General features: G+C 41.3%; 2 protein-coding genes across 3 annotated transcripts; both read right to left on the bottom strand.

Moving 5' to 3' along the window:
* Positions 1–6,589: 6,589 nt before the first annotated feature.
* LOC149838953 (DNA topoisomerase 2-like) lies at positions 6,590–9,661 on the bottom strand. Of its 2 annotated transcripts, XM_090007873.1 has the most exons (5): positions 8,930–9,661; positions 7,690–8,632; positions 7,469–7,602; positions 7,208–7,376; positions 6,590–7,096 (listed from the first exon to the last, which is right to left on the bottom strand). In XM_090007873.1, the coding sequence occupies exons 2-5, from the start codon at positions 7,762–7,764 to the stop codon at positions 7,019–7,021; spliced, it is 456 nt and encodes a 151-aa protein (XP_089863999.1). In that variant the 5' UTR covers positions 7,765–8,632; positions 8,930–9,661; the 3' UTR covers positions 6,590–7,018. The 2 variants fall into 2 exon arrangements, with proteins under 2 accessions (XP_089863999.1, XP_089863998.1); XM_090007872.1 differs by lacking the exons at positions 6,590–7,096; positions 7,208–7,376; positions 7,469–7,602 and having other exon boundaries at positions 8,016–8,632.
* Positions 9,662–11,599: 1,938 nt separating this feature from the next.
* LOC149838952 (protein BZR1 homolog 1-like) lies at positions 11,600–13,241 on the bottom strand. Its single transcript, XM_090007871.1, has 2 exons — positions 12,840–13,241; positions 11,600–12,743 (listed from the first exon to the last, which is right to left on the bottom strand). The coding sequence occupies exons 1-2, from the start codon at positions 13,068–13,070 to the stop codon at positions 11,913–11,915; spliced, it is 1,062 nt and encodes a 353-aa protein (XP_089863997.1). The 5' UTR covers positions 13,071–13,241; the 3' UTR covers positions 11,600–11,912.
* Positions 13,242–13,715: the final 474 nt, after the last annotated feature.

The raw sequence follows: 13,715 nt of genomic DNA, 5'->3' as shown, positions 1-13,715 counted from the left end.
CGGCCAACATTTCATTCGGTTTGGATCGGCTCCAAGCAAGCTTTCCCATCAACTTTGATCAGAGGACTCGGTGCAACCCATTTGAATGTCCCGCTCATTTGAAAATGTAAAAAAAAAAACAAATAATAACAAAAACATACATCCTGCCTGCCTTAGTGCACGTCCCAAAGCAACCCTGTCCCCCTATTCTCTAGCCTTTTTTTTTGATAGGTCCCTATTCGCTAACCTTGTTTCCGCCTTTCTTCCCTCTCTTTCCCCCACCCTGACGAGGAAGCAGATCAGGTTATGCTGAATATGAGCGTATTTGCTCATGCGGACATCGTGGCCGTCTGTTTGCGTTTTGGATGAATGCCACATGGTTTTGTTGACTTTTGAGCTTTTTAAAATGAAAATCAGATGGCCACGATGTCGGCATGAGCAAAAAACGCTCCCCCCCCCCCCCCCCGGCTACCCCTTTTCCCGCGACTAGCCACATTACCCGATGACCAGCAACCCTTTTATTTTTCTGCAGAATATAGCAAGAATAGAACATTGCTTCCTCATTATCTCTACAAACCAATGTCTCACTTGCGTAGGTGCCACCACCAATCTTGATCATTCGTATGACACTTGTTTTAATAATGTTTATTCTTGAATCAAAAGATTGTTTGCATGGTGTATTATTCACATGATTGTTTTCTTCAATATAAACAAATCTCTCTCTCTCTCTCTCTCTCAATTGTGATCATTATTTGACTATAAAATGATCACATTGGGTAAATTTGATCATTTGATAAAAATGATTGATGCATTATTCAAAAGATAATATGGTTCATTATTTTATATTTTAAGTAGCTCTTAGAAATTAGGGGTTTCCATCTTTTTCAACTAAACTGCGCCCTTATCCTCCTCCACCCACCAGCGCTTGCCTCTACGTGTCAACATTCCAAATCTCAAAGTTTGATAGTCAAAGTACACTAACTACTTAAGGTTTGTGGTTGCAAATTTTTTTTATTGGGTATATTTTGTTGTTGGTTTTTGCAGGCTCTTTTGTGGTGGTTAAATGCTGGCAGATGGTCCAAAGGTTTGTGGTAGTCCAGTGACGAAGATGGATGCACCTGCCAATTTTGGACGTCCCCACCAGTTACATGAAGGCAAAGAACCTGTTCCTTCAGCTTCTAAGAAGCGGGATAGGGAAGTGATTGATAAGGATTGCGAGAAAGGTGCCTCATTCATGGATTTGGTGGAAGGGGCTATTCCTTAGTTCGAATTTGACTCAGAATTGCATACCGACGATTGCTTGGTGTATGATATAGATTCTAGAGTTGCAGAAGCTGGTGCTTGCCTTTTGGTTCCTCCAGAAATTAAGCTATAGAAAGGTCTCATTCTGGTTTCTCTTTCTTTTATGGTACTCACTTGTCCCTTTTCATTCCTACCTCTAGTATCTGTCTTCAAAAAACAAGACCCACGATAGCGTGCTAAATGTTTGATATAAAACTGGATCAAGATGTAGAAATGATGGAGGAGATAGTTCACTTTGTTATTTTCTATTGTGTGAACTGTAGAATGAAATTTCAATAAACCTTGTTTGAGTTTGTGTCTCTGGTGCTGTCATGATAATGTATGAGGTCCCGTTTAAAAAAAATTACTGCATCTTTATTGATACTGTCTTTAGTGTCCGAACAAAGAATTGATGCCTCACACTATTTTTGCTACTAAAAATTGTGTCAAGGAGCCAATTATGATTGCTTGTTTGGTGATTCTGTTTTTAATATCTCAGAACACTTCGACAAGTTGGATTTCTCAATGTCCAATCTCAGGCAGTCATGCTGCTTCTTAGCCCTTTGTTGTTCTTTTGATCAGAACTATGTCATGTTTATTCTTTTTCATGCGTAGTCTTAAGTCTTTGCAACTGTAATCAGGACTTTCTTGCTAGATATTCAGTCCAAAAGAAAGATGCTAGTAATGGAGGAATTTAGACTCAGGCGGTTTTGTAAGAAGCCATGAGCCAAGGCATGAACACGTACTGAGAGGAAAGCTTCTCTATGCTTCAAGTAGGAAAGGAATTAAATGATCAAAACAATCATAAGGTTATGCATATCTTAACTCATCCTGAAACAAACTAAAACAAGTAATAAGAATACTAGAAACATGGCAGTAGTCTGGAATATAATGGGAAAGATCTGAGGTATAACATTAGGAAAGTAGAAAAAAATTGTTCTACCGATCACTGATAAGAGCCAATAAATGGTGGTAGCAAGATAGCAAGATATGATGATTAATGCTGGCTAACAAACTACAAAATAAACTATGGTACTATTTGATCCAAGTGTATCTAACTTCTTGACCATGCCTTTTTCAGCAACTGCTTAGTTTTCTTTCTTATATAATTTGTTGATTTACCTTTTCTTGTTAATATGCCATCTTTTTTTTTCAGAAAAACTTCCAAAGAACATTAGAAGCTCTTATTTTGCAGATGCTTTCTTCTGCTGGAGCAGAAATTCTGACTCAAAAGTTTGAGGAGATGGATAAGAAGACTACAAGAGGAACAATATGTACATTGCCTTTTGCAGAGCATCAGATCTTTGCATTGATCTTGTTATATTTGAACTAGTTTCTTCCTTTTGTTTCTCCATTCAGGATCCCTAACACTTATGTTTCACTTTTTCCTAATCATTTCAGAATTTCAAAATTCTAACAGAACTCTAAAGGAAAAATGTTAATTCTATGTTATTATTGTTATTTATTTAATGCTGGTTCTTTTTCAGGATTGAGTTTTATGGCCTTTTCTATGGCATTTTCGATGATCAGTGTGCTGTAATGGATGCTATCTTGAATGGGAAAGAAGCATTTGACTTTCAGGTAGTTGCATTGTCTAATGGAACCACTGAAGATTGCATATATAAACATTTTATAATATAATAAGTTTTATTTGATTGAAATCCATAGAATATTGATGATCAGTGTAATGTAATGGATACTATCTTGAATGGGAAAAAGCATTTGGCTTTCAGGTAGTTGCTTGGTCTAATGAAACAACGAAAGATTGCATGTGCAAACATTTTAGGTAGAACCAATTTATTAGATTGAAATTCATGTAAGCTCTGTGCTACTTTCTATTCATGGCATCATAGACCAGGAGAACTTTTAGATGTTCCAGTGTGACAAGAAATTCTCCCAGAAATGTCTATGCTGGTGGTTGTAACGAAATTGTTTAATTTTTATAAATTTCAAATATTAGTTGATTGTTGTGATTTGGATATGTAGCATACGTGCCAGTGAGGATAATACCAGTATGGAATTTTCGGTTCTTATATTTCCAATGGACTTGGGACTAGAGTTCTTCAAGATAAACCATCTCCCAAACTGTTATGACATATTGTAGAACATGAGATGCCCATTAATCACGTGTTTCTGTAATTAAAACAGAAAGATTGCAACCAGATTCTGTGACTTTAATCTCCTAAACTGTTAATGCCGGGTTGAACACTGGTTTGTGTTTGCTTTAGGGTTTATCCAAGTACTATCAAACATGATTATTTAAATTTAAAGGTTTTCTCCTTGTGCACTTTCAAGTACTCAGAAATGTGCTGGATCAGCATCTGGGGGTTACATGTGATAGACCTAAAGAGTTATCTAAAAGGCGGCGTACATAGCACAATAAATTTTCATCAGACTGCTGATCTTGAAAGAGTTATTGTTGAATGATTACTTTTTGTTGTATTCAAGGATGTATTCTTCCTCTCATCATGATGGTGGTTTTATCTTAAGCAACGGGAGGCTCTTGCTCTTTTGCTCATTGGAATTTCTGTCAACCAGCTCCGGTCACTTTTAGAGGGTACCACGACGTTGGTTAAAAGATTTGTTAACATTGCAATTCTTTGAGAAAGGCAACATGGTCAAAGATTCCACCAAGATGGTCCAGTCCCTTGAGCTAATGCATCTGGTTTCAGTTGGCAACCTCCACTGACAGCCATGAAACTATCAAGTCCACCAACCACTAAGGTACCTTTTCAAGTTAAGAGCACTAAGGTGATCGTTTAAATTTATAAAATGAATAATCTTTCCTAGTACTTTCTCATTCTCGATAATTCTTTAAGATGATTGATGAATCTTTAGGAAATTAAAAATATCTGTAATGGGTCCAATCAATTTAAGGCATGAACCAAAATCTTTGGAATAACAGTTTTTTATAATGAGTTCTATTTGAAGATGAAAATGTACATTATTCTGGAGGATCTTTAATGACATCATTGCTATCAGTCTGTTGAGGAAACACTGCCAACTGTATTGAATATATGAAATCCTTTCAAAAAATGATCCAAAATATTTTATGAATTTATTAATTTCCATTAAAAACATAAATGTTGGTTTCTCAAAATGGTACTTTAAGAAGTCTGTGTCCTGTATATCAAAGCGTTGTCTCTATGGTGGATGTGGTTGATGTAGCTTATAAAAATCAAATATTCACTAAATTTGTTTGGTCTGTGTGCCATTAACTCATCTTTCAGTGGGTATGTGATCTGTAAACACAATTCAGAATTTTTCATTGAAATTTACAACAATCAAGTAGTAGTTAGTTTTCTCCATTCAGAATTCAAATAGAATTTTCCATTGAACATCTGCAGGTGAAAAAAATAGTGAGAAATAAAACACTAAACTTAGTATATTAGACCCTATAATCATGGAGAAACACCTTACTCAGACACCACAAAACTGACATGTCACACTAGTTAACTGATTTTTTAAAATATATATATATATATATTAAATAATAAGACTTGATCAAAGTTGTGCCCATTAAGAGATACGTGATGAGTTGTGGAGCCTGATTTAGAGTTTTTTTCCTTACAGGAGGGGGGTCCGGGGGTTCCCTCGGTGCGGGTTCCGCTACTCTAATTTTTTGTCAAATGAGAACTTTGACCCTCATTTGATGAAAAAATTCAAGGTGTGTACGCCTCGGCTTAAGGCGCGCCTCAAGGCGTATGAGGCGCACGCCTCAAGGCTCTTTTTTTTTTTTAAATTTTGTGATGGATTAGTGACGGATAATATCCATCGCTAATATTTAACGATGAATTTTCGATGGTTTGCAATGGATTATATTCTGTCGCTAATTCCGTTGGAATATAATTCGTCGTAAACCCAAATCAGTTCTTATTTAGCGACGAACTCGCGACAGATCATGTTCGTCGCTAATCTGTCGCAAATGAGCGATGAAAGTAGCGACATATAAGTTCTGTCATTAATTAGCGACCAGGATTATGCGATGGACGCTATCCGTCGCTAATCTGTCACCATTCCATCGCTAAACTGTTTAGCGATGGATTAACGATGAATTAGCGATGGATAGCGTCCGTCGCTAATCCACATTTTTCTTGTAGTGTACCTTCATAGCCATTAGTTTTGAATCACTGAAAAAACTTATATGCAGGTCAGATTCTGGCAATCTAAAAGTTGGTTCCCACTAAACAAAACCTATAGATCGCATCTATATTGTTATTCTTGAGAAAAAAAACTTAAAACAATGATTTTTGAAGGGGCCCAATGCGACCTAAGGGACGCATTACTCATGGATATCGGGTTATGTAGATATTAAATGCTTCTCATTTTTTATATCGTTGTATACGTTTGGTGGGACAAACATAGGAGGCACTGACTGTGGTCCATGTATTAGATTTTCAGAAATTTTAGCCTTAATTTACACAAAAGGCTTTGGGTTGGGACCATAGGTGAATCACCAAAACTTTCAAAGTTCAGAACTTAGGGAGTTTTAACGCTGCCAGGACAACGACTGTAAGTATGGTAGGCAAAGCCAGCGGGGCTAGGTCCCTGATCTTGTGAGTGGTTTCTCTATGTAAATATCAAAAAAAGTTTGGAAAGGTTGACTCTAATCTCAGATTTGACTCAACAATCCTCTAAACTATAACCTTGAAAAATGCTCGGTGGAACGAGCCATGCATGTGTCTAGTGAACTGGGTTCTATTTTTTTGTTTTTAACAAGTGAAAACCTTGCCCAACCGGAAACTGAGTTCGAACCTGGTACATCTGCTTGTTTTGACCAAGGTGACGCCCCTGCCAGTGGGTTTCGATCATTAGCCATTCCATGACAAATGACGACTTCCGCACCTCGCTGAGTAAGGAGGCTGGAGCCTCAAGGCTATGTGAACTAGGCTCTATTAATTAACGAGTCAAAGCTATATTTCACTACAAGAAAAATATGGATTAGCGACAGAAAGAGTCTGTCGCATAATCCTGGTCGCTAAATAGCGACAGAACTGATATGTCATTATTCCGTCGCTACGTAGCGATAGATCATGTTCGTCGTGAATCCGTCACTAAATAAGCGACGGATTTAGTTTTGCGATGAATAATATCCATCGCTATTTTAGCGACAGATAATATCCGTCGCTAATCCATCACAAAAGTTTAATTTTTTTTTGAAATATAACACCAACTATTTCAACACAAGGCAGTGATATTCATGATAAAATTTTCCATGTCTAATGCTTGTCCATAGATAATCTGGTATTGTTATGAAAATGAATCATGAATAGTTTTGTTCTTATAGGAGACACAGGAAGAAATGTTATAATTCTTAACCTAACAATTACACATACAACTTTTGAAATACATTAGCTGAACACAAGTAATTCAATGCAAAACCACAAAAAGACAATAGCATTAGGCAGTAACAATAGAAATTGTCAACTGCAAACCTAATATCAAGGAGCCTATTTGATTACCTTTAATTTCATTTGATCCAAGAAAGCTGAAGGGCTGATCCTGGTTAAGCTTTTCTTCATCAGAGGAGCGTCTAGATCTCCTCCTCCTTAATAGGAAGAATGAAAGAATCCCTCCAATAACTAAAAGAGTTATCACTACATGTTATAAATGTTCTCAATACTGAAACCACAAAACTGTTACTGACTTTGATGAATGGCTCCTTGATCTTCTCATTCCCCGTCATCATGGACTCCAAGAATTCCTTGTAATCCTGTGTCCACCTACGAATAGGCAGCTTTGTAATTCTCAAGGTTGTTTAATTGATTTGCTCTATGATGCCACTAACTGTATAACTCGCACCGGCTTCTTTTGTAGCAGATTTTTCATTGGTTCCCTATAAGGGATTATGAAGTATTAGCAAAAACATTTCACAATTATAAAATCGTTTAGTTAGTTTCACTGGGGAAGAGAACTTCCAAACGTGAAAAGCAAAAAGCATCTCTACCTTGAAGCCTTTGTACCAAGGATCCATTGGTTGCATACATTCCCCATTCAACACTCGTTTCACATTAGCAACAATATCTCTTGGGTTATAATTTGGGACATAAGAGCTCCACCCAGTCCCAATCCCTTCACTTCCATTAACCAAAACAATGGGTATGATAGGCATGCACCTAAATATCACATTAAAAGAAAGACTTCATATGATTTCATGCAAAATTTAAGAACTAGCTGCGCAGGATGTGGGGCATGCTCAAGTAACTACCATTTGGGTTCAATTGTCTGTCCATCTTCTTTGAGGTAAGCAAGAAGAATATCATCATCTTTAAGGAATAGGAAGCATGTCAAAGGCAACAAACAGGTGAAGATATATCTTGCACTAGCATGATCTTTGCCTCCCTGATTTAATAAAGGAAAAGATTTAGTTCTCAAATTTTAAAAACAAGAACAAGAGAGAGCAAAATGAAACAAAAAAGGATTACCCACTTGATTTCTGGTACCAAACTGTCCAAGTGGAAGCAAAAGGTTCATATTGTTGCTTCCCACATAATCATGAGCCATACCAATAATGGTACTAGCAAGACTTGGAAGCTCAAAATGAAAGTGGCAAGAGAAGCAACATAAAGAAATAAATGAGAAAAATTTAAAAAGCAAATGAAAGCAATCAAGCCTTAATGACTACAAGGGAGTAGCCATTTTTTACAGAATTGAATGGTCTGCATTGATAATTCAAAACAAATCCGATTTATGCTTTTGTTGACACATCCATTAGTAACAACCAAAGAATGCAATGCCTCACAAAAGCAATAAAATGGAAGAGAAACAACAAACATATTGAAAATCATTAAAATAACATTAATGACAAGAGAAAATGGAGACAATGTCCCCAAGATGGAAAACTCTGAGCCAAAGAGAGGATGTAAAATCTAAACCTAAACCGTTTAACCATAGAGATTTTCAAGACATAAAATGGCAAAGAAATTCATAGATTTCAGAAAAAGTATGATCTTGGATTGAATCGCGCAATGAAAATGATTTGTTAAAAGGATAAAGAGTTCAAAACTATAACCCAAAAAGCTAGGCTCAAATTTTAGCAGCTCCATCGATCTCTGGAAATCGTGATTACTCTCAGAAATCCAACAACAGTTGAGGCAGAATCCTCTCCAAGTGAGTTGCTTCGACTTTTCCGGCACCTTCAATGCCGGAGACGTGCAAGTAACTCTCTCACCTTCTATGAGCACCTCGCAGACTTCCTCCTTTGTGACATTGAGGGCTCTAAAAAAGGATGGCGATATTTTGGGACTTCTTTGGGTCGAGCACCCTGTTCTCCTGAACAGGTGAAGGAAGAACAACCCGTCTGTTCGTCTCCTTTGTTGCAACATTCGTGGAATTGCACATGAACAAAGACTCGATCATTTCTTCATTCAATCTGCAGGATGAATGATAAACATATAACCAAGAAAAGCCACAAATTTCAAAATGAAAACAAAGCCAGTAAATGTGATATGGTCGTTAGCGAATATAACAAGAAAAACAATGATGTGTAATCTCTAAAAAAGTCTGACCTTTCCCTCCATAATCCACCAATCAAAAAGTTCAACTCCATAAAAGCTAAATAATCCTTTCAAACGTAGAAGTAAAAGTCTAAACAAAAATCATGCATTCGTAGCATTACCCAACGAAGGAAGAAAATAAAAAATTTGAGATTTATAGCTCAAGTGCTTACTGGAACGAGCTAGATTTCAATTGGTCCCACACCATTGCTCGATCTGAGCTCGCCTTAACCTTGTCCCAGTGCAACGGCTTCAATTTAGGACGTGGGATGTCTTCCGATTTTTCAGCCGAGGGATCGCTGCTCTCCGGCGAACTGGGTTTGCTCTGCGGCTTAGCTTCCGACGAACTCTCGGTTTTCACAGACTCTGAATTCTTTGGTGGAGGTATCAACGGAGGAGGTCTGACAATTGGCCGGCTTGAAGGTCGTGGAGGGATCGGTAAATGCCACAGACTTCCACTTGGGGGTGGTGGGGGAGGCGGAGGAGGAGGCCGGCAGGAAAAAATCAGCTGTTTTAGAGGAGCCGGCTGCCCAGAGAACGACCATCTTCTTGATGCAGCCGATTTTTCCGATACCACCGATCCTACAGAAGGAGAGGGCAAATTTTGCTTCCGTTCGAACGGCATGGGCGATGATGGAGGTGGTAGCCGGAATCTGGCATGGCTGGGTGCTTCAAAGATAGTGGACTCTGTCTCCGGCTCAGGTGAGGGGGGCTTTAAGGCTTCCGGAGACGTCGATTGGGAAGATGGGTAGGAAGGCGTTGTCAAGTGCGAACCCCCAGAGTCACGCCTTCCGGGCGAGTGCAAGGGGAAGGCCCGCCGGGAGCCAGGTCCAGTACCCGGGCTCCCCTGTTGGTTCCCACCGGACGAGCCCCTTGGCGAGTAAGACTCCTAGTCATCGTCGTATTCCTCAAGGATCCAAAGCACATTGAATAACTAACTTTCCATGAAAAGATCAATTTGTTTGTAACCAAAATCAATTGAACATAAGGCCATTATTTTGAAGTTAACATGTGAGCATTGAACGGGGTCACGATAGTAATATATATTAGCCTACTAGTATAAAGGCATGAATAGATGGCTGTATAGATATTTTTTTGTTAATTTCCTAATGATGCATCCTCTTTTGAGAGAAAGTGGAAGCTGTCCCTCCCATCTTCTGCCTTCTTTTCCCTTAGAAAAGGGAAAGGATGAAGATGGCTGCCAATGAAAGAAAACGAAAAGGGAAGCCAAGACTGACGGGTAGGAGGAGGAGCTCACAGGTTCTATGTACCACACCAAAGGGGTTAAGAGTTTACAAATCCCTGTGATCTTGAAAGAAGCTTTGCATTACTGCAGTTTAATTCGATGGAGGGATGTGCCTTGAGATTCAGAGAAGCCACATGCCTCCCCCCAAAGAAGTGACCCCACACAGAAAGTGAGTGAGCTTTGTTATAGCCCCTGGACCCACAGAGGAAGCTGCATCTGTGGATATGAATTGGGGTATTACTGCATTATTGTTCTTCAATTATTTCAATCTCCCAGTCACGTGTAAAGTTGAAATAAAGCTTATCACATTATTGGCCGAAAAGATTAAACGTCTTTATCACATTCATAAAAGAAGTTTGTGTTAATAAAGAAGAAGAAGAAGAAGAAGAAGAAGAAGAAGAAGAAGAAGAAGAAGGGTGGTATTTACACTCATGAACGCCATTGGATTTCCACAATCCCTTACGCTGAAATTTACAATGTTCAACACACACATAGCCAATGTTCACAGTTTTCGTGTGGACTATCAACATGCAATGATCTTCATCTCCAGGACCAGGTTGCTTGTAGACTCATCCTCCCGGCCATTCAATCAAGAAAATTGGCCCACGGTTTTTTTTTTTTTTTAAATGATGTGGTTAGTGACAGATTTCAGTTGATTGCGGGCTACACACATGTTTGTTTTCTAAAGTTCTTGTGAACACATCATGCAACTCAACTTTGTTCAATAGCGTGGTTGGTTCATCTTGAGCTGGGATTAGGTGAACTAACACAGGTTATTCTCGAATATTAGAACTTACATCAAGTGAGCAAATGCACATTGGATCAGGACAGCATGAGTCAATGTTCCTGGCCGACGACTCAGGTGAATCACCCAATAACATTACTCAAGTGAATTGGTTCGCCAAAAATTGATTAAAAAATATTATGTGTCACTCAGAATGTGACATGTGTTACAACCATTAAAATAATTTTAAGAAATTGTTTACATTTATTAAAAATTATTTTTCTGCCAATACGATAAGATGATATGGATCTGATGCACACCCAAAATGACAACATTGAGCATGACAAAAGGAATTTAACAGTGGGCAAGATAAGAGTGAGCGTTGACAGGACCAACCATGGAGAAAAGGGGCAACCCCCCCCCCCCAACTTTGGACTGACAACAGTGACACCCCAACTGCAGACTAAAGACAGAGAGGAAGTCCCCACTTAGGTATAGACCACCACCACCAACCCTGACCCACCCATTTTGAACATACAGGAGCCAAACCCACACGACCCTGTTCCACCAACAACCGCACGGGCACGGATAGAGAGGTAGTCAAAGAGATGGCAATTGCGCGCCTGCTGCGTGGTCCACCACCACCACACTTTGAGATTAATTAATTCCTCTCTATGGGTAACTAACTAGTGATCAAGGAAGAATCAAATACAAAAGGGCGCCTATGTCATTTCCTCTAATGATATTAAACTTTAGGGTTTATTCTCGTGAAGATATGTGAGAACCAAAACCCAGCTGCTCGGATTCAGTCAAAAGTCAAAAACCTCAATTCAAAAATCGAACTACAAAGTTAAAAAAACATCAGAAATTATAAGAAAAAATAACGCACATATGTTATCTAATTACTTACACTGTAAATTTCTCCCCTTTCACTACATTCATGATCCCAGATGAGAAACACTCGGATCATTGCTCTAAATCCCTCATTAATACCGTTAAAAAAGAGCGTTTGGCTCTAAATCCCTCATTAATAGCGTTTGGCTCGTGCCACCCGTATCATGCTCTCGAGAAAGGACGAAAAGTATTCGAAATGCAAGGGAAAAAAACAAAAAGAAAGGGAAAAAGAGAAAAACAGCAACCATCGTTACGATTGCCGGAAAAATCTTCACAAAGGGAGGATTTCCGACTAATCTCTGCCGGACTCCCGACGCTTTCCGCTACCGAGAGTGAGCTCCAAATCATCCAAACCGATCTCCTCCTCCTCCCCACAATCCTCGTGTATCCTCTCTCCTTCCCACGGCTTCACCCTCACGCACTCGAACTCGAAATCGCCACCACCAGCTGCGCTCCCACCGCTGCCACTGTCTCCACCCAACAGGGGCTTCGAGAACTGTTGGCTCTCCGGAGACCCCACGACGCTCCGGCTGCCGGAGGCCGCAGCCCACATCGCCCCGGCGGCCATCTGCTGCGCAGCAGCACCGAGCGCCCACCCGTGCTCCGCGGCGGCATTGACAAGGTTGAAGGTGGGGGATGTGGGGGCAGCTCCAGCCGGGAGCCTGATCCACCGGCCGGAGGATGTCGAGTCGCCGGCCGTCGACACGTCCGACTCGTCGCATTCGGGGATCGAGCGGAAGAGAGAGCGGCGTTTGGTAGGGCTAGAAGGAGCCGACGCGGCGAAGAACGGGAAGCCGGGGAGGCGCGGAAACCCGGCAGCGGCAGCGGCGGAGGCGTCCCAGTCAGGCTTGGACTTGGAGGTTGGGGAGGAGAGGGGAGGGGTGACGGGTGCGGAATTGGAGATGCGGAGAGGAGGAAGGGAGTTGGGGTTGTGGGCGAGGTTCTTGAGCCAGGGGATGAGGAAGGAGGCGGTGGCGGAGGAGCGGGAGGGGCTGGGGAAGGATGAAGAAGATGGGCTCGCGTGGTAGGAAGGCAGGGGGCTCGCGTGGTAGCACGACGAGGCCGCGGGGCTAATGGTGGTCGATCCGCCGGCTGCGTCGAGGGTGGACGGTGGCCTGCAACCCTGCATGGAAGAAGGAAGAAGAGGAGGGTGAGTTGGGGTTAGGGTAGGCGAAGAAGAAGAAAAGAGGAAAGAGGGAAAGGGGTGAACGAAACAAACCTTGGGATAGGTGGTGCCGTCGTCCTCGACGGTCCAACCGGCCTCGGTGCAGAGGGCCTTGAGGACCTCGTTGTTGTCGCAGTGCTTGGGGAGCTTGTAGTTGCCGAAGGCCCTGAGCCCCGCATAGATCTTGGCAGCGATGGCCCTCCTCCTCCTCTCCCTCCTCTTGTTGTTCTCCCTTTCCTTCCATGTTGGAAGCCGTCCTGATGACCCTCCTCCACCTGAAGTCATCTCTCTCTCTCTCTCTCTCTCTCTCTCTCTCTAGAGAAGTCTGTTTTTGGGGAGCTGCCTCGGCTTTTGTTTGGGGGGCTTCGGGGGACGATGATGGTGTCCAAATTGGGTGGGACGAGAGAGAGCGCGCGCGCGCGCGTGAATAGATACTTTTTTTCTTTGAGAGAACACGCCGGACTAGATACTACTACTCCTTAATGTGAGAGAGAAGTAGTGGGTAGGACTTGGAGAAGCCTAGAGAGAGAAGAAATCTGTCTAGGGGTATGGGGTCCCCTCCTTCCTCCTGGGTACTCAGTTCGACAGAAGGATAAATCGGGGGAATCAACCCAATTATTTGCAGCGTAAAATGTCTTTTTTACCCTTATATTTAGAGAGGGTGGTCGTTGTCGCGATCTGCTTTTATCGATTTTCGAGTAGAAACAGTGAGATTACGTGGCGGGGCAAGGCACCAATCGGCTTTTCGACGTTGCTCCCCTGACCGTCAGATCTTGGAACTCCAACGCTCCAGATTTCTCCTCATTGCACGGGAGTGTGCTTCTTCCCTTTGTAAGGCCAACTTAAGCGAGTGGGAGGCCTCATGCCAACACGAATCGTCGTGAGCACCGGCTTCGGAAGAAATGGTTTGTACACCACCCTCGGTGTTGT

The sequence above is a fragment of the Nuphar pumila genome, chromosome 5 (genome assembly GCF_984573655.1).
Source record: "Nuphar pumila chromosome 5, dmNupPumi1.hap1.1, whole genome shotgun sequence".
NCBI classification, from domain to species: Eukaryota; Viridiplantae; Streptophyta; class Magnoliopsida; order Nymphaeales; family Nymphaeaceae; genus Nuphar; species Nuphar pumila.
Note: the sequence above shows the minus strand (reverse complement) of the source record. Positions and strands in the feature narration are given on the sequence as shown.